At 36.1% G+C, this 19,146-nt stretch overlaps 1 protein-coding gene across 8 annotated transcripts in view; it reads left to right on the plus strand.

Annotated features, from left to right (window-relative positions):
• Positions 1-19,146, plus strand: part of FER (FER tyrosine kinase) — a 477,482-nt gene that overhangs the window by 349,829 nt on the left and 108,507 nt on the right. For all 8 annotated transcript variants that reach the window (XM_049857769.1, XM_049857753.1, XM_049857743.1 and 5 more), the window contains one exon: positions 2,737-2,860. In XM_049857769.1, the coding sequence (XP_049713726.1) occupies positions 2,737-2,860 (124 nt within the window). The remainder of the gene's footprint in view (positions 1-2,736; positions 2,861-19,146) is intronic.

Consider the following 19,146-nt stretch of genomic DNA (forward strand, 5'->3'; position numbering starts at 1 on the left):
GACCTTGAGTATCACCTACCTGAATTAGAGACCATCTCAAGAATAGATTTGACGCATTAAAGACCAAAGACTAGAGGAGTTGTGGAATGATATCAAGGTCATCATTCATGAAGAAAGCAAAAGGTCATTAAAAAGGCAAGAAAGAAAGACCAAAATGGATGTCAGAAGAGACTGTGAAACTTGCTCTTGAACGTAGAGCAGCTAAAGTGAGTGGACAAAATGCTGAAATAAAAGAGCTGAACAGAAGAATTGAAAGGGTGGCTAGACTTCACAGGGCGGCTTGAGAAGACAGAGTAAATTATTATAATGAAATGTGCAAACACCTGGAGTCAGAATACCAAAAGGCCATGTTTTCCAACTTCCAATCCTTCTTCTTTGTTTCCAACTTTCGTGTTCCGATCAACAATAATTATCAATTAATCTTGCTTGCATGTTTGATCAATTTCAGACTGCGGAAGTTCGTATAAATCTTCAATTTCTTCATCTTTGACGTTAGTAGTTGGTGTGTAAATTTGAATAGTAGTAGTATTAACTGGTCTTCCTTGTACGCATATGGATATTATCCTATCACTGACAGCCTTGTACTTCAGATCATGAAATGTTCTTTTTGACAATGAACGCAACACCTTTCCTCTTCAATTTGTCATTCCCGGCATAGTAGACCATATGATTGTCTGATGCAATGACCAATACCAGTCCATTTCAGCTCACTAATGCCTAGGATATCGATCTTTATGCGTTACATTTCATTTTTGACAACTTCCAATTTTCCTAGATTCATACTTCATACATTCCATGTTCCAATTAGTAATGGATGTTTGCAGCTTTTCCTTCTTATTTTGAGTCATGCCACATCAGCAAGTGAAGATTCCGAAAGCTTTACTCTATCCACATCATTAAGGTCAACTCTAGTTTGTGGAGGCAGCTTTTCCTCAGTTGTGCTATGAGTGCTTTCCAAAATACATTGAGGGGCTTATCTTCCAGCACTACATCAGAGAATGTTCTGCCGCTATTCATAAGGTTTTCACATGCCAGTTTTTTCAGTAGACCACTAGGTCCTTCTTCCTAGTCTGTCTTAGTCTTTAAGCTCAGCTGAAACCTGTTCAGCATGGGTGATCCTGCTGGTATTTGAAATACCAGTGACATAGCTTCCAGCATCACGGCAACACCCAAGCCACCACCGTATAATACACTGACAGACAAATGGGAGCTAAATGTGACTAGTGCTTCTAAAAACTAAGTTTTAAATTTTATTTTAGTTTAAAAATTGATACTTGATTTAGTTACTGTAAAGCTTTCAGACTAGTCTGGAACAAATTAATTACGTGAATCTAATTTTTCAAATGCAGATTTTTTAAAATCAAAGTACAGATCACACATTTCAGGTGAAATTATAAATTGAGATGTACTATAAGTATTAAATAAGCATCAATTTTCAAAGACTAATTACGATAAAAGAATTTAAAATATTTCAATTATAATTTCTATATTGATGCATGTCGAAATAATATTTTGGATATATTGGGTTAAATGAAATATTAAAATTAATTTCTTGATTTCTTATTACTTTTTTAATGTGGCTACTAGTAAATTTAAAATTATTATGTGACTCACATTGTATTTTTCTTGGACCATGCTAGTTTAAGAAACCCTGGTGGTATAGTGGTTAAGAGCTACAGCTACTAACGAAAATGTTGGCAGTTCAGATCCACCAGGCACTCCTTGGAAATCCTACGGGGCAGTTCTGCTCTGTCCTATAGGGTCACTGTGAGTCAGAATTGACTCAACGGCAACGGGTTATGCTAGTTTAAGGAGTTTTTGTAAAACATCACTGGAATCCATTTGATGCATAAAAATCCAATTTGAGTCAACAACTAAATCTCATCAAAATCATAGCTTCCACTCACACATGGCACTACTATCAGTGACGGTGTTCTTGGTAATAATCATATTTTTAAAGCAATTACTATATATAATAACTCATCCCATAATATTTACTTTTTTTTTTTATCATAACTAGTTTGATATTAGTGAAAATCAAATTGCTTAAAAAATTTTAAGAACCCCAGAGGTCATGGTCCCCAGAACTTCTGTTAGCCCAAGACTGGAATCATTCCCAAATCCAACTCTTCAGACAGGGTTTGGACTGGACTATAAGATAGAAAATGATACTGGTGAGGAGTGAGCTTCTTGGCTTAAGTAGACACATGAGACTACGTGGGCAGCACCTGTATGGAAGGGAGATGAGAAGGCAGAGGGGGACAGAAGCTGGCTGAATGGACATGGGGAAGACAGGGTGGAGATAAGGAGTGTGCTGTCTCATTGGGGGAGAGCAACTAGGAGTACATAGCAAGGTGTATATAAGTTTTTGTATGAGAGACTGACTTGATTTGCAAACTTTCACTTAAAGCCCAATTAAAAAAAATTTTTTAGCCAACAAGTTGTTGGAAAATTTTGACAGGAATAAGTATGACTTTTGTTGAATGTTATTCTAACAATACTAGTGTATAGTATGAGGTACTTAAAGTTCTTTAACTATATCTAGGAGAGTTTATGGTGTCTGCTTTCTAATAAGATGTGTTGCTTTCATATTTTCTTTTATTCTCACCTCAAACAAATTGGGCAAAAAGCACGGCCAAATATCTAATGCTTTTTGTTCTGTCTGGTATCTCGTATCATGATAAATGTGACTTTTATTATAATTTTGTCTCATTGTTCACCCGTCATTTCTTCTAGGAGGTGATTTCCTCTCTTACCTGAGAAAGAAGAAGGATGAACTAAAACTCAAACAGTTGGTGAAATTTTCATTAGATGCTGCTGCTGGAATGGCATATCTTGAGAGTAAAAACTGTATACACAGGTAAGGAGAGCTTTTTTAAAGCATTTTCTGATTTTGTTAATAGACTAGAAAAGTTATGTAGATTCTTGTTGGTTTTCATTTCATATGTGAAAGCATTCTGGTAGTTATTTATATAGCTAACAGAAACATTTTTCTCATAGCTTTCTTGAGAGAAATGCTCCTAATTAGAGAATGACTTGCTTACTAATTAGAATTTGTTTTATTATAATCAAGAATAACAGTGATGTAGAATGTACACAGTTTACTAATATAACCAGCAACAGTCACCTTAGCTTTATAACAAAATAAGATTGTCTAATGTGTTACCTTTTCTCATTTTTCTAAAGAAATTACATATAAAATTATGGAAAAACATAAGAATAAAACAACAATTTCCAACCGTGAATTTGGCCAAGGATGAAAGGTTTTAGCATACTATTTATTTCAAAGTTGATTTTAGAAAACTTTCTCTGATCACTCATAGTCACCTGTTCTTAATGCTTTATAGATTGTAGTTTTAGTTGCTGGTAGCTGAAACTGTTCTTTATGGCCAAGTCAACAGAGCTTAAGATCTCTTTCAGAATTCATGTCAGATCCTAAATATGACAAATGTAATGAATGTATATAAACAAAATGAAGTGAAGAATTGATGCAGTTCTTATTCACTGGAAACATCACACAGTACCTGCCTCATGCACAGCAGAGTTCATTGTCAGATTGAACTGTGGTGGCCTTTATCCAAGCTCAATGAGTGAATACACTTTTCTCTGATGTGACTTATTGTACACCCTTTGACTTAACATTCTAGTAGAGTTGTATAATTATAGGAGAACAAAGTTACCTTCACCTGAAATATACATTTATTTAATCTCAATGGATATTTTAGCTTAATTTTCCAAAAAAAAAAAATTTTCTTAGTATTCATTGTCATTCTATGTCATTGTCATATTTCTGTTGTACTTTCTATGAATATGGCTTAAACTGCATTATACTAGATTTTTCTAATGACTTAAAAAGCTTTTGATTTTAGTTGAAAATTGCACTATCTTTAATTTTTTTAGAGGCAAAAATTTTTTTGAAGGTAACCTTAAAGAGTTTTGCTGTCTATTTAGAGAAGAATCTAATTTGCATTGCTCAGGAATTGATGCTACTTTGAGTTTCAAATTCAGCATCAAATTCTCTACTATAGTTTTACATTTTGTCTCAGATTCTTTTTCAAACCATTAGACCATCTGGGCTTTAAGCCACAATAAATACAAATTATTAAAACTATTTCATGAATTTGTCAGTTACTTCTAACTTTAACTTCCAGTACTTTGCTTGCAATTGAGGGAACTGTTTCAATTTCTTGCTGCTTTGTAGTGATTGCTTTCTTTGTAAATCAGTAACTATATTTTTTTAAATGCCTGTGGCATCACCATAGAAGCCATTCTAGTTTGTAGGTGGCTGTTAGCTTTTAAAAATATATCCTGTTCACCAAATCATGACATAATCTGCTGTAATATTATTTTCCCGGTTTCCTTTTGAAGAATTTTCATGCATTCATAAACTTGAAAATCAACCCTTGCTTGACCACATATCCTAGCAGGTTGTGCATAGGAAGTTTGTCTGCTGGGAAGGTTTCCTGTTTGAACATCTTCAACAGTGTCACTGACTGCAGGTTTAACAAATAAGTTTCAGCTTTAGCTCCAACGTCCAGTGGTTGGTAGTAGCTCTCTGTGGCGCATGTTGAGGATTCCAGGCTTAGCTAAAAGGAGTACAGCAATCCATTAGCCATGTCTGCCAGGATGCTAGTGAGTGTTAGTTAGCACACAGGTCACAATCTGTCACCCTCAGCATAGAATCTCTTTTTTTTTTTTTGGTCTTTATTCTCCTTAAAAACATTTCCCTTATTTTTAACTTTTTGATACGTTTTTTCTTACTAGCCATGATATAGCAATGATGTAATATTTTGCCATAATCATTTCCATTGATTTCTTCTAAGCTATATGATCTTATTTCCGTTGTTAATCATGATTCCTGGATGAATTTTTTTATATCTCTAACCAGTGGTCTTTTGTTCCTCTTTAAACTAATGCAAGTGCTATTTGGATGAATTCATTTTTCCTTCTTTTCATGTTAGCACCTCACCAATACATGACATTATAATGAGAATATAAAGCATTATTTGTGCTGAATTTTTTTTAGTAGTCAATTGTGCTGTAGAACCCTATCCCTATGGGTCAACCTGTGCAACTCTATCTATAGTAGCAATAGTGGTTGCCATGGAATTTTGGTTGAATCGTAGTTAAAAGACACATTCAAGATGCATTGTGTATATATATCCTCTAAGAAATACCAAAAAATGTATGTAGAATTTACTACAGTGAGGTTTTCTTTTTTTTTCCTCATTGCAAAGATTTCCGATTAGGTTTTTCGAAAATGAATTAAAATAATTTAAAACATGATTGAAAAAAAAATTTTTTTTTAAGTAGTAAGAAAAGGCGGCAAAGCACGTTCTTGACATCCCAAAATGTTACTAAAATAGATGCGTGTCTATGAATTACATAATGTATTTCTCATAAATCAAAGTGAAAAATTTAAAGATGCTTAAAATTTTGTATGATCTTATAAATGTTGTCTGAATTTCTTTCTAAATCTGTGTCTTGGTTATCTAGTGCTGGTTGAACAGAAATAACTGCAAGTGGATGGCTTTAAGAAAGAGAAATTATTTTCCTCACAATAAAGTAGGCTAGAAGTTCAAATTCAGGGCATCAGCTCTAGGGGTAGGCTTTCTGGAGGAAATCCTCCCCTGGACTAGGAGCTCCTCTGTGCAGGAACCCCAGGTCCAAAGGATGCCCTCTGCTCCCAGCACTGCTTTCTTGGTGGTATGAGGTCCCCCTTTCTCTCTGCTCACCTCTCTCTTTTATATCCCAAAAGAAACGGGCTCAAGACGCAGTCCAGTCCCGTAGGATGAGTCCTGCCTCATCAACACAACTGCCTCCCATCTCCCCTCATTAACATCATAGAGGCAGGATTTATAACACATAGGAAATCACACCAGATGACAAAGTCGTGGAGAGTCACACAATATGGGGAATCATGGCCCAGCCAAATTGATACATACCTTTTTTGGTGACACAATTCAATCCATGACAGTATGGCACTAACTTTACTTTTAAATTTCATTAGGAAAAACTAATTCAATAAAGCTAAGGTTGCCCAGAATTGAACAATATTTCATTTTACTTAAATGTATTCTGGAAGAAGATTGTCTCATTCATTGACTTCTGATAAGACTTAGCTGTGTGTACTTTTTACTATAAATACAAGATGCCGATTCTATTTTTGTTTTTTTGAGACTTCATATTTTACGAGGCTAAAGATTTAAAAAAAAAAATTTTTTTTTTTTTTAAAGATTTGGCATTATATTGATCATATACATTTTTCCCCAGAGTTTTTTGAGGTTTTTCTCTATTTTTAACTAGAATTTATTACCTAGCATCTGAGCTTTTCCTAAGCCTTGAAATGTACTTTAAAGAAAAAGGATACTTCATCTCATTTAAATGGTAATATAAAGACAAAATAAGCTAAGTGAAATATTTTCATTCGATGATTTTTAAACCTTCATCATTTCTGAATCCTAGCACTTTGATTCTGTGCCCACACGCTGAATCACTACACTCTACTCTATGGCTTTCCATAATAAAAGCATCTTTTGACCAATTACGAGATTCAGGACAAAAGGTACCTAGTATGACAGCTCAGTTTATAGTTAGCATCTAGACTCTTTATGCTCATGAGTGAAAACAGAACAGGGTGCTGAAGCCTATGAAATGTTATTTTAGAAAGACATACCAAAGTGTTTTTTTGTTGTTTTTTAAAGAATAGCTGCTGAAATGCAGCAGTATTTTGTTATTGCCTCTATATTTAATTAAAAAAAAAAAATTAGAGCTCGAAAATTAATTTTTTTCAAGTTTTATACACTATTGTTTAGATATCCCCTTCTGTTTATCTGTTAATTAAAAACACAGGATTAGCATAGAGATGTGATAATCTCAGGTAGTTGACTAAGCATTTATGACTGATTTTCTCATTCCAGCATTTGATTACATTTTTTAATATATTGAGCTGTATTTTATGTTTTAGTTTTTAAACCGATATTGCTACGGTACAGAGAGAACAACAACAACAAAAAAAAAAACCTGTTGCAGTTGAGTCAATAAAAAGAAAAAAAAAAAAGGCTGTTGCCATCGAGTCAATTCCAATTCATAGCAACCCTAAAAGTCAGAATAGAACTGCCCCATGGGTTAACAAGGCTGTAATCTTTACGGAAGCAGACTGCCAAGTCTTTCTCCCACAGAGCCAATTGTGGGCTCGAATTGCCAACCTTTCAGTTAGCAGCCGACTGCTTTAACCACTGTGCCACTGCTAAATAATTTTAAATATGTCAAAAATATATGGTCCTTCTCTAGTTTAACCTTTTTTTGTAGTGCAGTTTGGTATTTGCATATGAATAATTGTCATACAAAGGATATCACAAGAATACCTGTCTAAAAATTATTTATCCTGCTACTTTATTCAGGGAGCCATGGTGGCACAGTGATTAAGAGCTACAATTGCTAATTAAAAGGCCAGCAGTTCTAATCCACCAGCAAAAATACCAAACCAAACCCGTTGCCATCGAGACAATTCCAACTCATAGTGACCCTATGGACACCTTATGGGGCAGTTCTGCCCTGCTGTATAGGGTCACTATGAGTCAAAATAGACTAAACAGCACACAACAACAACAACAACTTTATTCAGTGTCAGAATTTCCCTCCACTACTTTCAGTCATTTTAACTAAGGGGTTTTTCTCTAAACTCACATGTATATTTCCAGGGATGAAGACGGGGCCTTTTCCTGTATTAGAATCTATTAAATTGCTGGCTCAGGTTAACATGCCAGGGTAGCTAGCTGCCTCTTTGGAAAACAAAAATAAGAGATTTGGGGTAATGGATCAGAAGACAGATAGCTTTTGATTTAGGGTTAGTGGTAGGAAAGATATAGCATATATAAGACACTGTTCAGAAATCAAGGCAGTCCACCAAACAGAACGAAAGTCCTTAAGGGAGTAAGGAGAGGAAAGGAAAAGCATAAGAGTACAGAAAAGCTATTTCATGGTTTGGTTAGGGCTAGTCTTGTCTTATATTAGATAGAAATGATAGAAGGGGAAACTGGCCGATGTTCATTACTTTTCATTATTTCTGACTTTTATTCAGTCAATTATAGGTAAGTACATTTGAGGTTTAGAATGCCAAAAAGTGATCCTTTACATTAAAATCACAACTGGTTAGAATTACCATTTTTCTCTTTGAGTATATTTGATTCCAAGAAACAGAAACTGTCTAAGTTAACTTTAGCAAAAGTAGATTTATTGTAAGAAAACAGGGTTATCTCACAGAACTCAAGGACAGGAAGTTCCCCAGCCTCAGGAGCCATTGGAACTGGGAACTGGGAAGCTGTCAAGGGCTAAGGCAACATCTCTTTCTGTGTCCACTTGATCTTTCATCATTTCGTCTCCTTGCATTACTGTTTCATTTCCTTCTCTCTCTAAAGACTACTTTTCCACTGCCGCCATTTGCAGAGGGCCCACAAATGACATTTGAGTCAATATAACCTTCCAGGCCCAACACCTGTATAGCCTAATTAATTAACCTTTGAATTCTAATATCAGATTCTTGGAAGAACAAATTGATTAGCCCAGCTTGTATTAGGTTTTACCCGTTTTAATCAATATTGTAGGTAGACAGGGAAGAGTGTACAGAATCGCGATCACATAGAGCTGGAAGAGCCTATTCGGAGGAAGAGTTCTCAGAAGATGGGACATGAACTAAGTAGGCTCCTGAAAAGATGACTGTCATATGTTTCTTCACAGAGTCTTACTATTTGCCAAATCCTTCGTTATCTCATTTAATCATCATAATTCTGTGAGGAAATTACTACTTATCTCCATTTTATGATAGATCAAATTGAGACACAAAAAGTAAGTAACTTGTCCAGCACAGCTAGCAAGAGGCAGATTCAAGCCTAGATCTAGCTGATGACAAACGCTGTGAAACTAAGCAAAAATTTAAACTATATTTTAGATTCATTTCCCAGTTTCTTATGTTTCATGAGTATGATGAACAATGTGGAAATCTCTCTTATGAAGCAGAACTTAAAACCATTTAATAAATGCTGATTTAGAGAAAGTCTCATTGTAGAAATAAAAGAATCCTTCACATAGTTTATCTTCATAGTTTCTTGGGATGATTTATTCCCACTCAGTTCCATGGTATAGTTTTGGCACGTTGGCTCCTTCTTGAAGCTGGTCTATGAAGTGTCCTTGAATCCTAGCTCATACCAAGTCCATATCTCGGAACAGTAGAGTTAGGTTCATGATTACCCTAGATATTTGGGTGACCATTGGTTGAATCAAGTCAAACCTGATTCATGCTAAATTACCCTAGCTTTTTAAAATTAGTTTTAGTCAAATGGAAATCCTAGTCTCTGGGGAATCCATTAAAACTGGAATGACACAGAAACAAGCTTAACCTTCTAGATTACAAATTATCTCCTGCCCTGGCAACCAAGGCAAAATCGGAGCTATCACCTTACGGAACTAGAGACAAAAAAAGCCTGTGCCATCTGTTAGGTATTTTGAGAATTACTTTTTTTTTTTTTTGCCAAGTTATTGTTTTTAAGTATTATTCATTTTTTATTTTGTAGGATATAAATGCACTATAAAATGTCTTTTTCATTCCCAGGTTTCCCCTTTGAAAGTATTTCTATGACAATCTAAACTGTCTCCCTCTACATTGCCAACTGACATCCATGAGGCTTAGCATTTCAGAGCCACTTAGCAGCTTCAGCATAGTAGTTAAGACCACAGATTTGGAATTGGAATGCTCTGTGTTTGAATCCTGGCTCTGCAACATATTAGCTGTGTGACTTTGAGACACCCCTTCCCCCCACCTCAGCATTCCCTGTAATCTTTACCCTGCTTTATTTCTTTTTAATCACAATCACAGTTATTATCACCTAACATTTATTTTATATATGTATGTACATATGCATACGTGTGTATAAATAAACAATAAAATACTGTTCCATTTTTTATTGCCTGTCTCCCCTGACTAGAATGTAAACTCCATGAGGACATTGACATTGTTTTGTTCATTACTCAGTCCTCAGTACAGAGAACAATGCCAGCATCTGGCTGGTGCTCAGTAAATATTTATTGAATAATTAAATGAATGCATGAATGAATGGTGTTTCTGTAATTCTTTTTTTTCTAATATAAAATGAGGGTAATAATATTCATTTCATGGAACTTTTTACAAGAATCAAAGGAGACACCTGTACCAAACATGTAGTAAGCACTTATTAAATGCTTAGATGCTACAAAACAATGTTGGTGCCAGGCAGTTCACTCTGATGCACTGATTTTGTTAGAGAAGGCAAAGCATATACTACTTGAGTAGGAAAAGGAGTATCTCAAGGCTCCCCACTAAGAAATATCCCTGTAGCATTTCAAGAGGGCCACAATTTAGCATGAAGAGATCATACATACCATACCATTGTAAGATTGGCATGACCGCATAAAGCAAGAGCAAATGCAGGCTATCTTAATTCAGTTTCCCTTGGTTCCCAGGGTTTCTAAGGATGACATTGTCTGCACGGAATAGGGCCTTGTTGAATCTGAGACTCTTTTCTTGCTACGCTATAATGGAAGTTACAACACCATACAGGAAGTACTTACACAATCTGTGTGGCTTTGTTTAATGCTTTAAACATATGTACCAAACTCAGTGTCAACAAGGCCACATCTTCATTCTGTGGAAAAAGCAAAGTTGAACAGTTTATCTCCATCTCCAGCCCATTTCCCCACAGTTTACTACCTTACTTGCATTACGCTTTTATCTAAGTGTTCCCAGTACTATGTTTTGTCCACATACTTTTTCTAGGTACTGTGACTGCAGCAGTGAATGAAACAAAACTCTGCTCTGATAGAGCTTACGCTAGTGAGGGAAAGCAGATGATAGACGCATATGAAAAATAATAAGCAAGTAAATATAAAATATTCTATGTGGTGATAAGTGATACAGAGAATCCTAAAATAGAACAAAAGGGATTGGGGGTGTGGAGGAGGGCACTGGTGGTAAGAGAAGACCTAAAGGTGGTAAGGGAGTGAGCCAAGTAAATATCAGTGAGAGGACCATTCCCGATAATGGGGTAGCAAGTATGAAAAGGCCTTGAGCCAAGAGCATATTTGGTATGCCTAAAGAAGACCAATAGGCAGGTAGAAAGTGAGGTTGGTTATTAGGCGTCCCTGGGTGGCCAAATAGTTTACGCTTAGCTGGTAACCAAAAGATTGGCAGTTCGAATCCCCGCAGTAGCACTGCAGAGGAGAAAGTCTGGTGATCTGCTTCCTTAATGGAGCAGGTCTACTCTGTAACACATGTGGTCATCATGAGTCAGAATCGACTCAGGGGCACAAGACAGTAACAATAATTAGGTGGCCAGATCATAATGGTCTTGTAAGTCAGTCACTGTAAGGCCTTTGACTTTTAGTCTGCATGAGATGGATAACCATTGGAAGAGCAACTTGATCTGTCCCAAGTCCTTAAAGGATAAGTTGGTTTTTTGAAAATAGATTTTAGGGGGAACAAGTTTAGAAGCAAGAAGGACTCTTGCAGTAATCTAACGAGAGATGATGAGATCTTGGATCAGGATGATAGTGGTGGAGATCATGAGAAGTGGTCAAATTTTGGATGTATGTTGAGGATAGAGCCGTATTCTCACAGAGGCTTAAAAAATGATCTTGCTGTATTCTTATAAATTCAGCTAGCCATATGACAGTTTCCATTTTTAAAAGTAATTCTGACAATCCTAACATTACTGCTTCAAACCGTAATAAACCAGATAAAAGTATAACATGTAGCTCCTTTTTACTGAGAGCCTACTATATGCTGACAACTGTGCTAGTGATATAGCCATGAGCAAGATGGACGGGTACCACTGCCTCTGACATTTTCATTCTACCATACCTACTTCGTAATTCTGGTAATGAAAGAAATTGGCCTTGAAATGAATGGCACTCGAGGGCTCATCTGCAATTTTTTGTATTTAAATTCAACATACATTTCCCAAATAAGTTATAGATCTTTAAGAAGTGTACTTTGCAGATAGTATCCCAGTTCATGGACCCAGTGGACCCAATGATAATGATATAGAGAGATAAGTAAAATTAAATCTTTGTGTAATTCTAAAGGGTCATCTTTCCACCCAGAGCTTTGGTTTGGGAACTAGTAGATGAACAAAATTAATTATTAGTCACTGAAGTGAATAACTCTGTAGTGTTGCTAGTTAATAATGCCAGAAGATCATGCCTGAGTGAGCAAGGTTTTCCCTTACAGAATTAATATCATCTGTGGAACCAAAGTGACATGAAAGAGAAGATGTCATTGACTTGCTATTATGTTTAGTATACAAGAGGTCATCCTCTCCTGAAGTAAAGTTATGTACCATAAGATAAAATTACCTCTGTTATAATAAATATTAAATTCTTTAAAAAAAATAGCTTAGACTGTTTGGTATGTTTTTGTCTGCTTCTTATGGGCCGCTATTGTTATTATTATACAAAGAAGCACTTGCTGGGCATCCCAGGGTGGCACAGTCAGTTGACTGAAAGGTTAGAGGTTCGAGTCTACCCAGAGACATCTCAGAAGAAAGGACTGACAATCAACTTCTGAAAAAAATCAACTACTGAAAACCCTATAGAGCACAGTTACACTCTGATGCACATGGGGTCACCATGAATCAAAATCGGTTTGACGGCAACTGGTTTAAGAAAACAAACACTTGCCTATTTAGCTTTCTTAAATTGAACTTTTAATGCTGAACTTTCTCTATTACTTTTTGTGGGGAAGGAACCTGTGCTGATTTTCTGTGAACATTTTTAAGTCGGTGCTTTTCACATAGTAGCAGCTTGATAAACAGCCAAGGTATGAATGAATGAATGAATAGATGGATTAATGCTATCCAGAGTGCCGATTGTCATTAGAAGACTAAGGATTTCCCAAATAATTATAAACTGTTTAACCTATAAATGTTAATTCTTCATTTTTACTTTCTGCTGATTCATTTTTAAAAGGCACTGATGAAGGAAGAATATATCTGATACAAACCTGTATGCATTATACAGTCAGACCAAAATCCTTTTTCTGTCAGAAGTCAGTATGAAAGCTTTGAGATGCTTATGACACTTTTTGAATTGTTTGAACGTGATCATTCCAGAGTTTTAGTTTGACAGTATCAGGTCAGACAATGTTCTTTTCAGAAGGCTGTCATCCTCCAGGGGCCATGGGAGGTGAATACTATACTGTTTCCATCCATTTTTCATCTAACAGTAGTTATTTGTTATATTGATTCTGGTCAGGGCTTAAGAAAGCAATAGTGTTTATAACATTGCCAGAAAATATTAATTTTTAACATGTGCTTCAAAATAAGTGGCAGTAAACTCAGATGTATTATTATGTCTTAGAGTACTCGGTGGGCCTGTATTGCATTTACTGTCCTTCTCCCTTACCTGCCTTTTGCCCACTCATTATGTAAATAACATGAAATTGTGAATGCTTTGGCTAAATAGTCACAGTATTCTTAGTTCCTTACCTTCTGATATAGAGAACAATTGGGTAGGGTGTAGTCAGTAACAAGTAGCTTTAATTCTCATTGAGTAATATGTCTTCATTCTTAAAATTCCCATTATGTCTCTTTAAAATTAGTCCTTTATTTACTTACATAAATTAATGAAGGAATAAAAGTAAAACAATTTTATCTGTTACTTAAAATCTTTTTTAAACCCCCAGGCAGGACATTACCATATAGCCTGAAATACAGCCTATAAACCTCCTTATAACCAAACTAAAACTTACTTGGTACGTAATTTAAGACTTGCCTTTTTTTTAATCACATTGTGCTATGTTACACATTTTTAAGACTTATTTGCTTTCAAATATGTATCATGTGAATAAAAGAAGAATACAATTTTCAAATCATATTTATACTTAAGTACATTATCCTAGTAGAAACAGATTATTGGGGTTTCCATATTTTTGCTTTTATGATATCATATAAACTTTCTTGGTGAAATTTTTTTATTTTATTCATAATCTCTAAAACGTTTCTGTGCCCCACAGATTAAATCTAGCAAACACCATGTACTGAGTGCCTTCTTTTTGTGAAGCACTATTCAGACATGCTCCCTACTCTCAAGAAAAATGAGAGAAGTAAGATAAAGATATAAAACTATCTTGATAGCTTGATAAACAATGAGTTGGGGTTTCTGAAGGACTTTGATATTAGAAAGAAAAAAGTAGTGTACTGTTGTAAGAATTTACCAACAAATACTGAGAATATTTATTAAATTTCTTTTATATGACCAACTTTATTAAAAATAAACTTAATTTTTAAGAGATTTCCTAATTGAGCTTTTACTTTATCTTAGCAGGTTTCATCATTCCCCTAATTTTATTAAAGAATACATTATCTGCAAGGTTGGTTTAATATTAGAAAAACCATTAATGTAATCCACCATGTAAATAAAACAAAAGACAAAAACCACATGATCTTATCAATTGATGCGGAAAAGGCATTTGACAAAGTCCAACACCCATTCATGATAAAAACTCTCAGCAAAATAGGAATTGAAGGAAAATTCCTCAACATAATAAAGGGCATCTATACAAAGCCAACAGCCAGCATCACCCTAAATGGAGAGAGCCTGAAAGCATTTCCCTTGAGAAGGGGAACCAGACAAGGATGACCTTTATCACCACTCTTATTCAACATTGTGCTAGAGGTCCTAGCCAGAGCAATTAGGCTAGGCACAGAAATAAAGGGCATTCAGATTGGCAAGGAAGAAGTAAAATTATCTCTATTTGCAGATGACGTGATCTTATACACAGAAAACCCTAAGGAATCCTCCAGAAAACTACTGAAACTAATAGAAGAGTTCGGCAGAGTGTCAGGTTATAGGATAAACATACAAAAATCACTGGTATTCCTCTACATCAACAAAAAGAACATTGAAGAGGAAATCACCAAATCAATACCATTCACAGTAGCCCCCAAGAAGATAAAATACTTAGGAATAAATCTTACCAAAGATGGAAAAGACCTATACAAAGAAAACTACAAAGTACTAGTGCAAGAAACTAAAAGGGACCTACATAAGTGCAAAAACATACCTTGCTCACGGATAGGAAGACTTAACATAGTAAAAATGTCTATTCTACCAAAAGCCATCTATACATACAATGCACTTCCGATCCAAATTCCACTGGCATTTTTTAATGTGATGGAGAAACAAATCACCAACTTCATATGGAAGGGAAAGAAGCCCCGGATAAGTTAAGCATTACAGAAAAAGAAGAAGAAAGTGGGAGGCCTCACTCTACCTGATTTTAGAACCTATTATACAGCCGCAGTAGTCAAAATAGCCTGGTACTGGTACAACAACAGGCACATAGACCAATGGAACAGAATTGAGAACCCAGATATAAATCCATCCACATATGAGCAGCTGATATTTGACAAAGGCCCAGTGTCAGTTAATTGGGGAAAAGATAGTCTTTTTAACAAATGGTGCTGGCATAACTGGATATCCATTTGCAAAAAAATGAAACAGGACCCATACCTCACACCATGCACAAAAACTAACTCCAAGTGGATCAAAGACCTAAACATAAAGACTAAAACAATAAAGATCATGGAAGAAAAAAAAAAAAACAACGTTAGGAGCCTTAATACAAGGCATGAACAATACAAAACATTACTAAAAATGACGAAGAGAAACCAGATACCTGGGAGCTCCTAAAAATCAAACACCTATGCTCATCTAAAGACTTCACCAAAAGAGTAAAAACACCACCTACAGATTGGGAAAAAATCTTCAGCTATGACATCTCCGACCAGCGCCTGATCTCTAAAATCTATATGATTCGGTTAAAACTCAACCACAAAAAACAAACAACCCAATCAAAAAGTGGGCAAAGGATATGAACACACACTTCTCTAAAGAAGATATTCAGGCAACTAACACATATATGAGAAAATGCTCTCGATCATTAGCCATTAGAGAAATGCAAATTAAAACTACGATGAGATTCCATCTCACTCCAACAAGGCTGGCATTAATCCAAAAAACACAAAATAATAAATGTTGGAGAGGCTGCGGAGAAATTGGAACTCTTATACACTGCTGGTGGGAATGTAAAATGGTACAACCACTTTGGAAATCTATCTGGCATTTTCTTAAAAAGTTAGAAATAGAACTACCATATAACCCAGAAATCCCACTCCTCGGAATATACCCTAGAGAAATAAGAGCCTCTACACGAACAGATATATGCACACCCATGTTTATTGCAGCTCTGTTTACAATAGCAAAAAGCTGGAAGCAACCAAGGTGTCCATCAACGGATGAATGGTTAAATAAATTGTGATATATTCACACAATGGAATACTACGCATCGATAAAGAACAGTGACGAATCTGTGAAACATTTCATAACATGGAGGAACCTGGAAGGCATTATGCTGAGTGAAATTAAAAAAAAAAAAATAGTCAGATGCAAAAAGACAAACATTGTATAAGACCACTATTATAAGATCTTGAGAAATAGTATAAACTGAGAAGAACACATTCTTTTGTGGTTACGAGAGGGGGGAGGGAGGGAGGGTGGGAGAGGGTTATTTACTGATTAGTTAGTAGATAAGAACTACTTTAGGTGAAGAGAAGGGCAATACTCAATACAGGGAAGGTCAGCTCAACTGGACTGGACGAAAAGCAAAGAAGTTTCCAGGATAAACTGAATGTTTCGAAGGTCAGCAGAGCAAGGGTAGGGGTTTGGGGACTATGGCTTAAGGTGACTTCTTAGTCAATTGGCAAAATAAATTCTATTATGAAAACATTCTGCATCCCGCTTTGAAGTGTGGCATCTGGGGTCTTAAATGCTAACAAGCGGCCATCTAAGATGCATCAATTGGTCTCAACCCACCTGGATCAAAGGAGAATGAAGAACACCAAGATCACATGATAGCTATGAGCCCAGGAGACAGAAAGGGCCACATGAACTAGAGACTTACATCTTCCTGAGACCAGAAGAACTAGATGGTGCCCGGCCACAACCAGTGACTGCCCTGACAGGGAGCACAACAGAGAACCCCTGAGGGAGCAGGAGAACAGTGGGATGCAGACCCCAAATTCTCATAGAAAGACCAGACTTAATGGTCTGACTGAGACTAGAGGAATCCCAGCGGTCATGGTCCCCAAACCTTCTGTTGGCCCAGGACAGGAACCATTCCCAAAGACAACTCATCAGACATGGAAGGGACTGGACAGTGAATAGGAGAAAGATGCTGATGAAGAGTAAGCTACTTGTATCAGGTGGACACTTGAGACTGTGTTGGCATCTCCTGTCTGGAGGGGAGATGGGAGGGTAGAGAGGGTTAGAAACTGGCAAAATGATCACGAAAGGAGAGACTGGAAGGAGGGAGCAGGCTGAATCATTAGGGGGAGAGTAAATGGGAGTATGTAGTAAGGTGTATATAAGCTTATATGTGACAGACTGACTTGATTTGTAAACTTCCACTTAAAGCGCAATAAAAATTATTTTTAAAAAAAGAATACATTATCTACTCATTTTGTAAGCATCTGGGTATTGAAAATAAGTCACATTGTAGGTGTCCATGCATATCAGAGTAGAACTGCACTCCATATGGTTTTCAGTGGCTGATTTTTTGGAAGTAGATTACCAGGGCTTTCTTCCAAGGTGCCTCTGTGGACGCAAACTGCCAGCCTCTTGGATAGTAGCCCAGTGTGTTAACCGTTTCCACCAGCCAGGGACTCCAGGTGCTCCATAAATGTTAGTTTAATATGAGATGCTAACTATATACTAAGAGCTTTCTGTATGTCAGGTACATGGTAGGTAAGCTGAGGATAAAATGCTGAGCAAATCAGATGTGGTCCCCATCCTCATGGAGCTGACCATCTAGTGAGCAAGACATTCATTAATATTCATAAAGAGAACATTTAAAAGCAGGATATGACCCCATCAAGAGGCCATGGAAGGCGTCCCTGAGGAAGTGATATTTGAACTAAAAGTTAAGAATTAACTAAAGGAAGGTGGAAGTGAAAATAATTTAACTACAGGACTAGAAGAGTAGAAAAGATCAGTTAGGAGGGGAAGTAGCATGGAGGTGGGAAGGAGAATGAAAGAAATACAAATTATGACTCAATTGAAAAAGACCTTACTGACTTGAGATGTGACCTGTGAAGGTAGGCCAGGTTCAGGAGGTTGGTCTTGACCCTGAGGGCAATGGGAAACCACTGTAGGGTTTTCAGTAAGAGAGATCAGATTCATGTCCCATGCAGGTCATTCTGGCTACTGTGTGGAGAGGGTAGTGGAGAGAACAATAGTAGGGGAGTTTTCAGGAGAGGAAGTATCAAGACATATTCCAAGTCTCTGGTTTGTGCAGCTGGATTCTGAGGGCTCTCTTTGCTCAGGAAACCCTGGGAGAGGAGGATGTTTGCAGGAAAGTGAATGAAAATTAGGAGTTTAATTTAGGGCATGTTGAATCTGAAGTGCCTGTGAAGTATTTGTGAAGTTCTTGAGTAGTTAGATGACTATTTAGACCTAGAATTCCAGGGAAAGGTCTGACCTGGAAAGAACAATGTGGGAATGATAGATGCAAATGAATGAATAAATGTATAAGTGAATCAGTGAAACCTTGAATTAATCAATGAATCAGTGAAATACGTATTTGAGAACAGGATAAGAACATAGGATAGTTCTGTTGTTTTTTTTGTTTTTTTTTTAACTCTGCATATATGTATTTGAAAATGCACAGCTCGTTTTGCCTGTATATTTTTAAAATAACAAGGCACTTTTAGAAATTACTTTTATTTTTTGATAGTAGTACCCAATATTTGTAATTTCTAGTTCTGATAATCCCATTTGACAGAAAAATAACTCTGGAATAATGTTCATTTGTTTAATTTACTTACTACTTTAGCAACCACGTTAATGGTTAAGTACTTCCTTTGAAGTCTTAAAACAAATTGTATCAGCCTTGGTAACTTCTTTATGGTCTCACAAATAATAATGACAATTGGAAAAAGAAAGAGAAAATATATTTTCATTGTTTTGAGAAATGGCCTTAATTCCATCTAAAAGAAATTTGTAAAATCACCATTAATAAAAAGAAACCCATTTCCTTTGGACATTTTTCTTAAGGAA

The sequence above is a fragment of the Elephas maximus genome, chromosome 2 (genome assembly GCF_024166365.1).
Source record: "Elephas maximus indicus isolate mEleMax1 chromosome 2, mEleMax1 primary haplotype, whole genome shotgun sequence".
NCBI lineage: Eukaryota > Metazoa > Chordata > Mammalia > Proboscidea > Elephantidae > Elephas > Elephas maximus.